The sequence below is a fragment of the Nanorana parkeri genome, unplaced genomic scaffold (assembly GCF_000935625.1).
Source record: "Nanorana parkeri isolate BGI_ZX_2015 unplaced genomic scaffold, ASM93562v1 scaffold752, whole genome shotgun sequence".
Lineage (NCBI taxonomy): Eukaryota > Metazoa > Chordata > Amphibia > Anura > Dicroglossidae > Nanorana > Nanorana parkeri.
Genome location: NW_017307020.1, coordinates 314,423 through 329,221, shown reverse-complemented (window position 1 = coordinate 329,221; position 14,799 = coordinate 314,423). Strand labels below are relative to the sequence as shown.

The 14,799-nt window shown below is 42.8% G+C and overlaps 1 protein-coding gene across 1 annotated transcript in view; it reads left to right on the top strand.

Moving 5' to 3' along the window:
- EMB (embigin) overlaps window positions 1-9,296 on the top strand; it is a 14,983-nt gene extending 5,687 nt beyond the window's left edge. The window contains exons 5-8 of the mRNA XM_018564452.1: window positions 1,638-1,920; window positions 6,962-6,995; window positions 7,086-7,151; window positions 9,109-9,296. Coding sequence (XP_018419954.1) covers window positions 1,638-1,920; window positions 6,962-6,995; window positions 7,086-7,143 — 375 coding nt within the window. The 3' untranslated portion in view covers window positions 7,144-7,151; window positions 9,109-9,296. The remainder of the gene's footprint in view (window positions 1-1,637; window positions 1,921-6,961; window positions 6,996-7,085; window positions 7,152-9,108) is intronic.
- Window positions 9,297-14,799: the final 5,503 nt, after the last annotated feature.

Below are 14,799 nucleotides of genomic sequence, written 5' to 3'. Positions count from 1 at the left end.
TATTTATTCATTTTTTATTAAATATTTTTATTTTTTACATTACTTTTAGGGGCTTCGGGGAAATATTGGGGGTCTAAATCTCTTTTTCTATCTCTTTTTCTGTGTCCCCTGTTATCAATGAACAGAAATCCTCTATGAGTGTTCCTGTTCATTGATAACATGAGGACAGAGTATGTTTACTATAACCACAACTATGAATGAACAGGAGGTGATGTAGCTCACTCCCATTCATTCATAATTGAGGATATAGTTAACATACCATGTCCTCAATTATGTTAAAACACTCAGCGATCACTGATCGCTGAGTGTTTGTAACTTGCTCTCCTCTCTGACACGCTGTCACAGGAGGCTGAGCAAATGGTGCAGGGAGGAGAGCTCAGCCTCCTGTAACAGCGCGGCCTGTCTCCGCCCACACACCGATCTGCTGGACTGTGATAGGAGGCTGAGCGGTGTGGGAGGAGACGCTGGCCGCTCACAGCGCTCTCCTCCTGCAGCGCTCGGCAGCCTGTCACAGCTTGTCTCCTCCCCGCTGGGACACAGAGCAGCACCCAGCGGGGAGGAAAGAAAGCAGGGATGCGCTGATGTATCAGCAGAAAAAATTGCACTTTCGGCATTATGCCAAAATTGCCATTTTCGGCCGATATGTTTCGGCAGCCGATATATCGGTGCATCCCTAAAAATTATCCTTGCAAAATAATGGCCTACAATACATAACATCAAATTGCCATGCAAAAAATTGTACCGCTTTTGGTACAAAATTCCTGACATAATCATACCGCCAGGGAGGTTAAAGGAGAACCAGATTGACATGTCTGGAGCCACTGTGTTCTGCATGTTCAGCGTCCTAAGTGTTCACCCATTCCATTTACTTCCTGCCTTCTGAGGCCTTGAGATTTTTTTTGGTTTTACCTGGCCTAGATTTACAGCGACAGTCTCAAGTTTTAAAGTTTTGTCCTAGGAAACATAGAACTGACAATCTATTCCAGGGGTAGGCAAACTCAAGCCCTCCAGCTAGGGTGAAACTACAAATCCCAGTATGCACCTGCCTCTGTGTAGTCATGCCTGTGGATGTCAGAGTCTTGCAATGCCTCATGGGATTTATAGTTCCACAACAGCTGGAGGGCCAGAATTTGCCTACCCCTGATCTATACCATAGAGTCTTTGAATTATTATTTTACCTTTTTAACTAAAAGTGTATGTTAACCCTAACAATAAGCTTCACTTATTTGTCCATAAACTCCTGAGCACTCAGCAGTGTTATCAGCCCTGTTCACTATGTTATGGAAAGGAAAGAGAGGAAAGTGTCCTGTAGTCCTAACACACTTCATGTCTCAGTGTGACAGGGTGACAAATACAGTACAGTGAGTGAGCTTGCCATCCTAGGACAGGAAGTGTGTTACCTGCAGGATCACCAGAAAAAAACCTATAAAGAAAATGACTGCAGCTGCCACATTTAAGGAACGGTAAGCTGTGTGTGTGTGTATGTATATGTGTATATATATATATATATACAGTATATATCTATATATAGATAGATAAATATAAAGATATATCTCTCTATATATATCTATATATAGATATATATATACAGTATATATGTGTGTTATTACAAGAAATGTTTTTGCACTTTTTTTTAGGTACTTTTAAATATCTCTTCAGGATCCTTAAAATACAAACAAGCCAACAAAACAGCTAACGTGACAAAGTTGCACATATTTGACCTGACTGAAGAAGATAGCGGTACTTATGTGTGCAAGGCTGTGTTTAAGACCGGGGACAGTGAAGGACAAGTTCACATCAAAGTGCTCAGTTTAATGGCGCCATTTAAGGTCTTTCTTGCTATTGTAGCCGAAGTTGTCGTTTTAGTGGCCGTTATTTTAGGCTTTGAATTGCTAAGCAAGAAGAAACACAGTGAAGATGGTAAGAGATTGTCAGCGTTGTCCTGTATATTCATTTTCAAGACAATAATGAAGTTGCATATTTCAAGACACAGGGGTCAATTCACTAAACATTATCGCATGAGATATTCAGGTCGCCTACTGTTTTCAGTGAAATATCGCATGTGATAACAAAATATTCAATTCATTAAAGCTAAATATCGCATATGCGTTATTTATCGACTGTTCTCTAAGAACATGCTGTAAATATCGCAGGAAATATATTAAAGTCAATTTACTTTAGAAAAAAAGTATGCAGTGAATAGCAGTTGCCTGGGGAATCGGTATTTACTGTCTGTCAGCCTGTGGCCGTGTGTAAGTGTTCCTGTGTGCCTTGGCTGGTTTTTAATTTTATTGCTGTAATTGTCTGCACCCCCCTTTTTTTTTTTTTTACTACTGGGAACGATCAAAAAAAATAAAAACAGTGAAAAAATAACGCAAATACTGCATGCTTTGCAGACATATCTCATTCAGAAAATAACGCATAGATTTTAGTGAATTGCACACTGAACAGATAAATAATGCATGAGTTATTTTACCTCAAAACTTCATGCGATATTTAACTCTTAGTGAACTAAGTTCACATTGTTTTAAAATGATATTATAATCCAAATCATTAAGGGCTGGTTCACACCTAATCATTGCGAACTACAGCTATTCACTTCTGGCTTGTACGGCTGATTTCAGCCGTATATCGGCTGCCTTCGGTCAGCCAAACATGCTCTGCATGTTCAGCTGAGCCGAAGTGCAGAAGGACTTCGACTCAGCCGGTGCAACATACGGATCGGCTGAGACGAAGCTTCGGCAGCTCGCTTGCTGCCGTTCCCCCTATTCTCATAGGGCCAGAAGGGCAGTGAGTTACATAGTTACATAGTATTTGAGGTTGAATAAAGACATATGTCCATCTAGTCCAACCTCTTTGTGTATGTGTGTATGGTCCTACTGATGTGTAGTATCTACAGTATAGGTCCCTGTGTGTTCTCAATCTTAAGAGTACTTGTACCCCTGTATATTATGGTCTCTGAGGAAATCGTCCAATCGCCTCTTGAATGATTCCACACTCTCAGCCGAAATCACAGTATGAGGCAGTGAGTTCCAGACCCCGACTGATCTAACCGAGAAGAAACCCCTTCGCCCACTGTGCTGAAATTTTTTCTCCACCAATTTTAAGTGGTGGCCTCTCGTCCTTGTCATCGATTTAATTGTAAAAAGTTTGCTGCTAATGTTGCTATCCCCGGTAAACATTTTATACATGAAAATCATGTCCCCCCTTAATCGCCTTACTTTCAATGAGAACATATTTAAATTTAGTAGCCTGTTCTCATAGGTCAGGGCCTCCATCTCCTTTATGATTTTGGTCGCCCTCCTCTGGACTCTTTCCAGTTCAAGGACATCCCCTCTGTTCACTGGTGCCCAAAACTGGACCGCATACTCCAGATGAGGCCGAACCAGTGATCTAAAAAGTTGCACAATTACGGACTTGTCCCTACAAAACATTCCCCTCTTAATACAGGAAAGGACTCTACTTGCCTTGTTTACCGCGGCCTGACACTGCGAGATATTATTCAGCCTGTGGTCTTCAATGACTCCCAGATCTGTTTCCCTTTCAGACTTCCCGAGGGGAATAAATAGCCAATTGCTGCCGAGCGGCATTCGGCTCGGCTATTCTGCTTGGTGCCTCCATGGTACAGAGCAGAATAGAAAGTGAAAATAGTTTAAAAAAAAAAAAGTTTTACAAATATTTTTTTTTATTGTAAATAAATTGTAAAATTAAAAAATAAGTAAAGATTTTTTTTAAATCATTAAAGAAAACCCAATTGGGCGGAGCTAGCAGTGACATTTACCTCTGCCCAACTGTTTCCTATTGGCCGGCCCCTGCCATTAGGTCATTTGGGGACTTGGGGTCTCTGATCTTTCATTACAACTGGGTGGAGCCAGCCGTGACATCACGGCTGGCTCCACCCAGCTGTCATTTGCGGGGCGAAGGGCAGGCCGTTTGCCCCTCTTTGGCTCAGTCGAGCTGAAACATGTGCCTTCGGCTCAGCTGAGCCGCTCGGCCACCTTCGGCTGCCGTACGGGCTATTGTGAATAGCCTGTACTACAACTAAAACATTCAGATGACTAAAATGCAAATAAAACTAACATGCTCATTTTAGGCATCTGACTTCTTTTAGTTGTAGTTTAGTTTTGTCAACTAAATCTCCAGTAGAGACAATTGCAATGTATTTTCGTCATAGTTTTCCTCCTATTAACTTGGTTTTTATTTACTTGTCATCAGTGAAAACATGCAGATAAGGAAAACTATGAAGACACATTTTAGTCAACTAAATTAACACTGGATCCTTACACTATTGTTTGGATCCCCCTTAACTGCAGCTCTTCCCCGTCAGCCAGAAAAGGACATTATCTTGCTATTTGCTGACTTTGGGTCACAGGAATACATTTGTAAATGTACTTCCATGACCCAAAGGAGAATTATAGCGAAGAAAAAGGATCGGCTTTACTTCTCTTATAAATTATACACGGATGCACACCTAATTCTTAACCTGTAGGAGGCAAAGTAGACCAGTGTTGGCATTTCACCAAAGCCATTCCTGGAGACAGCATGGGGTGTATTTATAAACAAATCACAGGGCCAATTTAATATTTATAAATGTTTGTTTTGTGGGAATACATGTAATACAAATGTCCTACAAATCACATGTCATTTTGGATGTTATTAAAGGAGAACTTATATCGGCTGCCTTCGGTCAGCCAAACATGCTCTGCATGTTCAGCTGAGCCGAAGTGCAGAAGGACTTCGACTCAGCCGGTGCAACATACGGATCGGCTGAGACGAAGCTTCGGCAGCTCGCTTGCTGCCGTTCCCCCTATTCTCATAGGGCCAGAAGGGCAGTGAGTTACATAGTTACATAGTATTTGAGGTTGAATAAAGACATATGTCCATCTAGTCCAACCTCTTTGTGTATGTGTGTATGGTCCTACTGATGTGTAGTATCTACAGTATAGGTCCCTGTGTGTTCTCAATCTTAAGAGTACTTGTACCCCTGTATATTATGGTCTCTGAGGAAATCGTCCAATCGCCTCTTGAATGATTCCACACTCTCAGCCGAAATCACAGTATGAGGCAGTGAGTTCCAGACCCCGACTGATCTAACCGAGAAGAAACCCCTTCGCCCACTGTGCTGAAATTTTTTCTCCACCAATTTTAAGTGGTGGCCTCTCGTCCTTGTCATCGATTTAATTGTAAAAAGTTTGCTGCTAATGTTGCTATCCCCGGTAAACATTTTATACATGAAAATCATGTCCCCCCTTAATCGCCTTACTTTCAATGAGAACATATTTAAATTTAGTAGCCTGTTCTCATAGGTCAGGGCCTCCATCTCCTTTATGATTTTGGTCGCCCTCCTCTGGACTCTTTCCAGTTCAAGGACATCCCCTCTGTTCACTGGTGCCCAAAACTGGACCGCATACTCCAGATGAGGCCGAACCAGTGATCTAAAAAGTTGCACAATTACGGACTTGTCCCTACAAAACATTCCCCTCTTAATACAGGAAAGGACTCTACTTGCCTTGTTTACCGCGGCCTGACACTGCGAGATATTATTCAGCCTGTGGTCTTCAATGACTCCCAGATCTGTTTCCCTTTCAGACTTCCCGAGGGGAATAAATAGCCAATTGCTGCCGAGCGGCATTCGGCTCGGCTATTCTGCTTGGTGCCTCCATGGTACAGAGCAGAATAGAAAGTGAAAATAGTTTAAAAAAAAAAAAGTTTTACAAATATTTTTTTTTATTGTAAATAAATTGTAAAATTAAAAAATAAGTAAAGATTTTTTTTAAATCATTAAAGAAAACCCAATTGGGCGGAGCTAGCAGTGACATTTACCTCTGCCCAACTGTTTCCTATTGGCCGGCCCCTGCCATTAGGTCATTTGGGGACTCTGATCTGTCATTACAACTGGGTGGAGCCAGCCGTGACATCACGGCTGGCTCCACCCAGCTGTCATTTGCGGGGCGAAGGGCAGGCCGTTTGCCCCTCTTTGGCTCAGTCGAGCTGAAACATGTGCCTTCGGCTCAGCTGAGCCGCTCGGCCACCTTCGGCTGCCGTACGGGCTATTGTGAATAGCCTGTACTACAACTAAAACATTCAGATGACTAAAATGCAAATAAAACTAACATGCTCATTTTAGGCATCTGACTTCTTTTAGTTGTAGTTTAGTTTTGTCAACTAAATCTCCAGTAGAGACAATTGCAATGTATTTTCGTCATAGTTTTCCTCCTATTAACTTGGTTTTTATTTACTTGTCATCAGTGAAAACATGCAGATAAGGAAAACTATGAAGACACATTTTAGTCAACTAAATTAACACTGGATCCTGACACTATTGTTTGGATCCCCCTTAACTGCAGCTCTTCCCCGTCAGCCAGAAAAGGACATTATCTTGCTATTTGCTGACTTTGGGTCACAGGAATACATTTGTAAATGTACTTCCATGACCCAAAGGAGAATTATAGCGAAGAAAAAGGATCGGCTTTACTTCTCTTATAAATTATACACGGATGCACACCTAATTCTTAACCTGTAGGAGGCAAAGTAGACCAGTGTTGGCATTTCACCAAAGCCATTCCTGGAGACAGCATGGGGTGTATTTATAAACAAATCACAGGGCCAATTTAATATTTATAAATGTTTGTTTTGTGGGAATACATGTAATACAAATGTCCTACAAATCACATGTCATTTTGGATGTTTTTATTATTATACAAGATTTATATAGCGCCAACAGTTTGCACAACACTTTACAAAATATATATATTCCTTGTATCAAGTGAAGATAGAAATTATTGGGATCAATTTTGACAGACAAGCATAGAAAACAGTAGTCCGTATTCGTACTTTTTATATTAAAAAAAAAACAAAACAGGGTGCATATGACAGGTGCCCTTTATGTTAGGAATTGCAGTGAATTATTAATGCATTATCCATTATTTGTTAATAATGATATTTTAATTCTTTTCTGCAGATGTTAAAAGTGAAGATGAACAAATGGCACACCTGTAAGAATGTTTTAACTCACATAATACTTAATGGCCTCCTTGTAAAATGTATAATACTTAATATTTTTTTAATGTTGCACATTGTTTTAGAAAATCTGATGAAAACGGCACAAGTGAAGCAAGCGCCATAAGGCAGAGGAACGTTTAATATATAAGGTAGTAGAACTTTGGTTGGGGATAGTGGTTTGCTGTTATTTTAGAACACAGTTGTGAAACACAGATCTAAGAGTCCTGGTGTGAGATCCCCCTTGCCAACCAATCAGAGATTGCCTTTTACTAATCAAATTACAGCTAATAAATTCTGATTTTGTTGCTGCAGGCAGGGCTGTAGCTACCTTGGGGCGAGTGAGGCACTTGCCTCAGACGCAGCTGAGAGGAGGCGCAGCCAGGGCCGGGCCTGGCTGTGCCCCTTCGCACCTGTTGCCATAGTGGCTCGGCAGGGAGAAGAGGAACGGCACAGGCTCCAGCTTCTCCTTGGATCCCTACTGCTCTCCCCCACCTGTATGGTTAGAGGACTCTGTGTTCTCAATCTCTTTTTTCTATTTCAAAAGGGAAATGTCAGGGGTCTGTTTAGAAATGAACGGAAACGAAAAATGTTTTCATTAGTTTCGTCACACGAAACACATTTTTATGCTATTTTGGATTTGGCCACCAGCACATTCTGTGCATGCGCTCCGACATCCTGGAGGCGGGGCGCATGACGTCACATACCGCAGAGGTCTGTTGGGCACAATTTTCTGTTCTTGCCTCGGCCGCAAAAGATGCTAGCTATGGCTCTGGCTGCAGGTTACTAATCATTGCAGATAAACATTGCAATTTGCTGCTGGGAAACAATTGTGTTCTGTCAGTGACTGCTATTTAAGTTCACTGTGATATTAAAGCGGACCTTCACACTCAAAAATCTAATTCTACCAATGCATCCCTCTATGTATGATGATGAATAATGACATAGACATGTCAGGTGTAAAATGCCGTGATTGTGAAATACTTACACTTGCAGAGCATTCACTTCCTGCTTTGAAAGGGAAAATGACTTCAGTATGCCAAAGCAATGCACACTGGGATTGCCTTGTCATCAGCAGAGCATTGCTGCGAAATCTCATCTGTAATCTCAGGAGATCTCAGGGAAAGGCATTTTCCTCCCCTTAGATGATGTGCATGGTCACATGTCTAGTCAATTTGAAGATATGGGCAGTGGCGTCACGAGGAGGGGTGCAGGGGGTGTAGCCTGCACCCGGGTGACACCATTGGAGAGGTGACACCAAAATGACTGACAGTGTCACCCTCTCTAAAAAGTCGGGCATTCGGTCATGGACGGAGAGCCCGACAGTGTCTGGAGAGAGGAGGGGACCCGGCGGTATACCTCATCCCGCCGGGAGAACATCCCCTCCTCTCCGGCAGGCGTCAATTAGATGGCCGCGAATGCATGATGACGTCACTGTGGTGTGTCACCCGGTCTCCACTCTGGGTGTCACCAGGATTTGGGATGCCCCTGGATATGGTCAGCTTTAATATATACAATACTTACAGCTCATAATAAAACTCCTTATAGTTGTAACAATAATAATACTCCTCAGGGACCCAAGGCACCAAAAAGAACATGGGGAAAAAACAAGACTGCACAAGGCCATTGTTGATGCAACAAGTCTGAACAAACAAAAACATTTAATTTAAATAAAAATCAATTTTATTGAATACAAACTCAGTATAATCTCCAAGCACCTATTAGAGGAAAGATAAGACAAATAAGATATATAATGTGTACATAATATACAGTAAATTATTACTTCTAGGCTTAACCCTTTTACCGCCTTGGATGTAAGGGTTAAATCGTAATAAAACTATTCCCAGTAGGCCAGCTCACAAACCCTTCCATCCGCTGCATTCCATTGCACTATATGATTGTGTTCGCTGCAGTGACCATAAACTTATAGCAAGATTGTCCCCCAGACTAGAACTAGAAAAAGGTATTAAGAACTTTCCTTTTTGGCATTATTCGTCCAAAAAGACCGTTCACAAATACATGTGCAGGATGAAGGGCCCTGTAAATTGTTTATAAATAGACCGCTTTTGTCTAGTTTGTGTACTGATTCATCTTCTCTTCCCTCTGCAGTGATGCAGCCTCTCTCCAGAGGAGTATCCAGTCGACTTCAACCCTCTTCAGTATGAACCAAAGTTTGGCTACAACCTCAACCCATCACGCTCTCTTGAATGTTCGTGACTTCCGAGCAATAATAATATATGCACACTTGAATGCATATCTTGCTTACCTACTGAAAACTGTATTCCTTAAAGAAGAACTCCGGGCAAACAAAATCTTAACCCTTGCTTTGGGGCTACCCCGCACTGCAAGGGTTAAGTGCTCATTTTGCCTAGGGAGCTAAAATAATTTAAAGTTATACTCACCTGAACAACGATCTGGTTCCCTTCAGCATTGCTCCCCCTTTGCTCTGGTGGTCTAAGGTCCTGTGAGTCATCATCTCCAATATATTGTATAGAACATGAGGATGGCGAGGGACATTTCGGGCCCAGCCACACCATATCCAGTGCTGTCCAAACCCGGAATGCACTGGATCACATAGATCAGGCCAGACCACATTCTGGGGCGGGAGGGGATGTGGCGGGCAATTCATGTAAATAGCACTGCGGTGCGATTGCCCCTACTGGAACGCAAGGTACAGGAATGTCCTCCCGTTCCAGTGCAGTGCGATTGGAATAAATAAAACATGCAATGCGGGATGGGTGCCTGTGGTGCCATTGACATGAACGGCATCACCACGCCCCCTCCCACACTACATGTATTCTGAGACTGGATATAGTATGACTGGGCCCTCTATCACTGGAGCAGAGGAGGAGACAGGCTGATGAGACCTGTGTAGGAGCCAGCTGGGATTGTGGTTCAGCTGAGAATACAGTATCTCCATATAGCTCCCTAGACAATACAAGTATTTAACCCTTGCAGTGCGTGGATGGCCCCACTGCAAAGGGTAAGATATTTATTTGGGTGGAGTTCTGCTTTAACATCACCTATAACATCACCAGGTACGAATGCTGTGTTAAAACCCAACTTCAGCTTACACTGTTTTGTTAGTTTCCTATAGAGTAAGTACAAGTCAGAACCTCTGCGATTGCTTTCTGTGAGCTGATTACAAAGATTTCCCTACACACTGATATGCGCTCTCTGTTCTATATGAGCCCCTTCGTTATGGTCCAGTGTTTACTGTGTCCTGGATGTCCTCTCCAATGGCTTCTGGGAACTGTAATATGTAAATGTCTTCATTCCAAATATTTAGATGAAAGACAAGCCTCATACGTGTCTCTGCTTGTTTCAGTGATACAGAATTTTATTTATATAGTTATTTATATGTAGTAAATCACCTCGCCAATACTGAGGAAATGTCAAATTTATTTTCAGAGTACCAAATAACTTCACTGAGAACCATTTGGGAACAAAAACAATTCAAAAAAAACCTTTCATAGTCCTTCTGCTTTTCTGTCTGTGGATTGTCACTAATTCATGCTGCTTCTGCCTTATAGTCAGAGCTTGAAAAATATTAGGGTGTCTCACCAGTCGGCATGGCCGGTCTCTAGCCTTGCAATTTATTACATTTTTTGGGGACAGATAGAGCTTTCCTTTGGAGGTATATAATCACCACGGGGGGGGGGGTATTTTTTTTACTACATAATGAAAAAAGTACCGTAAATGTAAAAAACAAAACAAAGTTTCCCTACGTTATGTTATAAAACATTTATTATTACCCATATTTTTGGTAAAACATAAAAGTCGGGATCACGTCGGGTAAATAAACACCAAACATGTCAAGCCTTAAAGTTGCGTGCGCCCGCAAAATCGCAAAAAACGCCAATAGACTCATAAGCGACACTACGCTTTTACTGCTCATCAGTTTAGTATTATCAGTGATTAATGGCCCTAAAAGTATTGCTCTCATTCCGACGTTTGCGGCAATATGTAACATGTGTGGCACAATAGCTGCAATTGTCGTTTTCGCACAGAGGCGCACCCGACGCATATCTGCGTGTGTATGTGGGGGGCGGGTACTTAAAAAAATTGTTTTCTTTTCTAATTTTTGTTATGCTTTATTTTTTTTAATGATTCTTTAATTTTTGTATTACTTTTTTTTAACACACAACTTTATTGCTATTACATGGGGGGCTAAGAAGACAGTCAATAGCCAATTTACATGGCAGGTCCTCTTTAATGTCACCTAAGGACCCCTAGAGAAGCTGATGAAGCAGAGATCGGCTTCATCAGCTTCTGTAGCTGGAGAGTGACACTGAATGCAGGAAGTGATGTAGTATACATCACTTCCTGCTTTCGGGGACTGAGAGAAGATGAAAGGGAGTTCAGTATACGGTATCCTGTCACAGAGCCGTGCCGGTCCCGGCCGCATCAGGCACAGCGGACCTCAGGACCGGCAACGGCAGTTACAGCTGCTAATACAAGGGATTGAGCGTCTCTCGAGACGCCCGATCGCTTGAATGTAAAGCTCCCAGCTGGCCGTGTAATTACAACGGCCGGGAAGCTGCTTGTCGGGCTCCGCCGTCCTCTCGTCACAGGCGAGCGGACGAGTGGATCTTTCAAGCCCTGCTTATAGTAAATGTCGTTATTAGCGCTTCAGTAAAGGAACAGGGGACAAGCCATACAGTACTAAGTGGTAGTCAGATGGATTAAAGCTGTACATTGCCCTTCCCTTCAGTCTTGCACAGTTGTACCGGCTCCCCTCCTGGACTGAAATTGCTTCCTCTGATTTCACTGCACACTGTCAGCTTCTCACAATGTGCATTAGAAGCTGCAGTAAGTCAGAGAGAGCCCACCTCATTTCCTGGCTGGAGGTCATCTAGCATCATCTAGCCTTTCCTCCCACACCTGACTGTCCCAGGCCCTTATTCATTGACACTTTCAATCATGGAGGTTCAGTATCAAATTTACATTTGTACCTAGGGAGGCCCACATGCAAATACAACCTGCCTAGGAACATCCACTATTCCAGACTCACATCCACCCATCAGGGCATTGTCACATACCTGAGACAGGAAGGTGAGGAGGCGACTCGTGTCCTTCTGCCCCTGGAGGTGGGAACAGGGAGCAGTTGGACAGTGAGGAGCACGAGAGCCACTGATGGGAACCAACACTGTGCAGGAGACGTCCTGATGACGTGTAGTCCGCAAACCGGGGGTCCACCGAGCAGACAGCGTGGGAGCAGGATCAAGAGACTGGAGCGTAGTCAGAAAAGTCAGAGGTCGGAGCCAGCCGGCAGCAGAGTACAATATCAGGAGGCAGAAGGCAAAGTCCAGGAAACAGGCCGAGGTCAGGGGCAGGCAGCAATCAAGTAGCAAGTCCAAACAAACCGGGTCAGGCAGGTCACAGGAATCCAACAGGTACAAGCACAAAGGAACACAAAGGACCTGTGGGCCCGAGAGGACTTGTCCATGTACCTGTGCCATGTGCTGTCATGGCACAGGTACATAGATGACATCCTCTTACTATGGACAGGGGGCGAGGAGCTCCTGGGGGACTTTGTTGATATATTAAACTTTAATGACCTCAATTTAAAGTTCACTGTCACCTATGATTGCAACAGACTACCCTTTCTGGATGTCCTAATATGCAAATATGCCGAAGGAACCCTTTACACTAGCCTATATAGAAAATCTACAGCGGGTAATGCCATCTTAGAAGCCAACAGTGCTCATCCATCCTGCTTAAAAAACAGCATCCCCTTTGGTCAATATCTGCGAGTCAGACGTAATTGTACTAACAACGTGGATTTTGAGAGAGAAGCACATAAATTGAGACTCAGACTACGAGACTGGGGCTACTCAAATAAAATTTTTAAAAAATCCTATAAACGGGTAAAAAATGGACCCAGGAAATTTAATAAAACCAACACAAGTACATCCAAATTAAATATAAGTAGCAGAGAGGATTCTCTGGTAAGATTAATTCTGAGACCCCTGCATACACCTTTTTTGCTTTACTGTGCGGCCGCACACATCTACATGGAAATGCCTCTGGGTTAGCTCTCAAATTGGAAATCGAGCCCGAGGGCCAGTGAGAGCCCCAAGCATGGGAAAAAGGCAGGGGCACTTGAATTTCCAGCCCAGTCTATCTATCCCTATCTCCTGCTCCCAATTACAATTATCTATTGAAGCAAATACATCACCCAGCACTTTGGAACCCGAGCAGGACTGTCTCTCCCTGAGCTCCCTGAACATGAGCTGTGAGTAACCCGGGATACATTGTACCCACATATGAGATATCTGTATAGTAGGTGGCTACTCCTTAGTATCACTTTAGTTGGATTGTAGATCACCCATGACTCTTATATTTGTTACCTTAGGGAAGTTTTTTAATTGTTTTTAAATGTCTTGTTGTGGATGTAATGTTAAAACCCTTTCTATGATTAAATATTCTAACTGTCAAATCATGTAATATCTACCTGTTTATTGAACCGGCTCAGAGTAAGGGATTTCTATTCTTTTGGGGACACCTTATGTTTTGATTATTATTGTTGAAAACCTGGAGACTGGTATAGCATACTACAATTTATTATTTGGTTCAGCGTAACTCCAATCTGTCCCCCTTTCTATCGTACAAAGGAACACTAGCTGAAAAGACCATCAGCAATGGGGCAGGCTCGTTTTTATATGGTGAGCTTAACCAGGTAGCAGCATCACTTCCTGTGCGACGGCCGTTGCGCGTGTTTGCGCGCAAATGACGCGTTTTCCGGCCACATGGAGATTCCGTTTGTGCGCATGCGCGGCTGCCATTTTGCCCTTACAGGCATTTTGATATTTGCATAACTCCTCCCAACAGCCAGCTTGAGAGAGGAGTACTGAGGCAGGGTGCTGTGATATTTTCAGGAAGCTAGCACCCTGCTGTCTCCTCCCGCCATCCATGGTCTGCCTGCATTGCATAGACAAACATGGAGACCCAATGATGACATCACTGGGCCTCTAATAAGGTATGTAATAAAAATGGAAAGGTGTAATAAAAAAATCCATTAGCATGTTGATGACGTGGGAAACAACAAATACAGGCACATTAAACTTCAGCTATAGGTGAAACGCTGACCTACTTTCCTCTATGTCAGTAGCTCAGTTACATTATGCAGGGTATTAAAGAATACATTGAACACTTTTCACTGGCCACTGCTCATGAAGAAACTTACAATCTTCTGCCCCTACGACAGTCATACAGACAGTCATACACACCCCAGAGCTAGAATTTAATAGAATTTAAAGTGACACTAAACTCAGTTTTGTTCCCCATGGTCCCAGTGTCTGTTGTAAAGGTGCCACCAATCCAAGCTCACTCCCGTGATGGACTACAATCTCAGTACAAATGAGTAAACTAAATGTGAGATTGTAGTCCATCTTGGAGCGGTGACTACTTTACAATACACACAGAGACCATGGAGAACACAAGTGGCCACCCTCCAGAAGGAAGGACAGTGTCAGCACCGATTCAGAGATGATTTGAGGATCTATAGCCGAGTGATACACAAATAAGATACATTGTTATTAATGGATAGAGCATTTTAATGCATTTTTAAGATTTAAAGTGACATTAAATGAGAAAATTTAGAGAAAGGGGCCAAAAATCATTTTCTAAAGTCTTGAGCATGAAAATGACATACAGATGTGGAGTGTTGGTCAACTAGAGAAGAGCTGGGCCCCCTTTTAATTACATTTCTTAAACCACCGAGGGCTGAAAAAAAGGAGCAAGAGGGCCGAATGTGGCCCAAAAAATACCAGTCTGACATGTCTGCTTTAGAGGAAC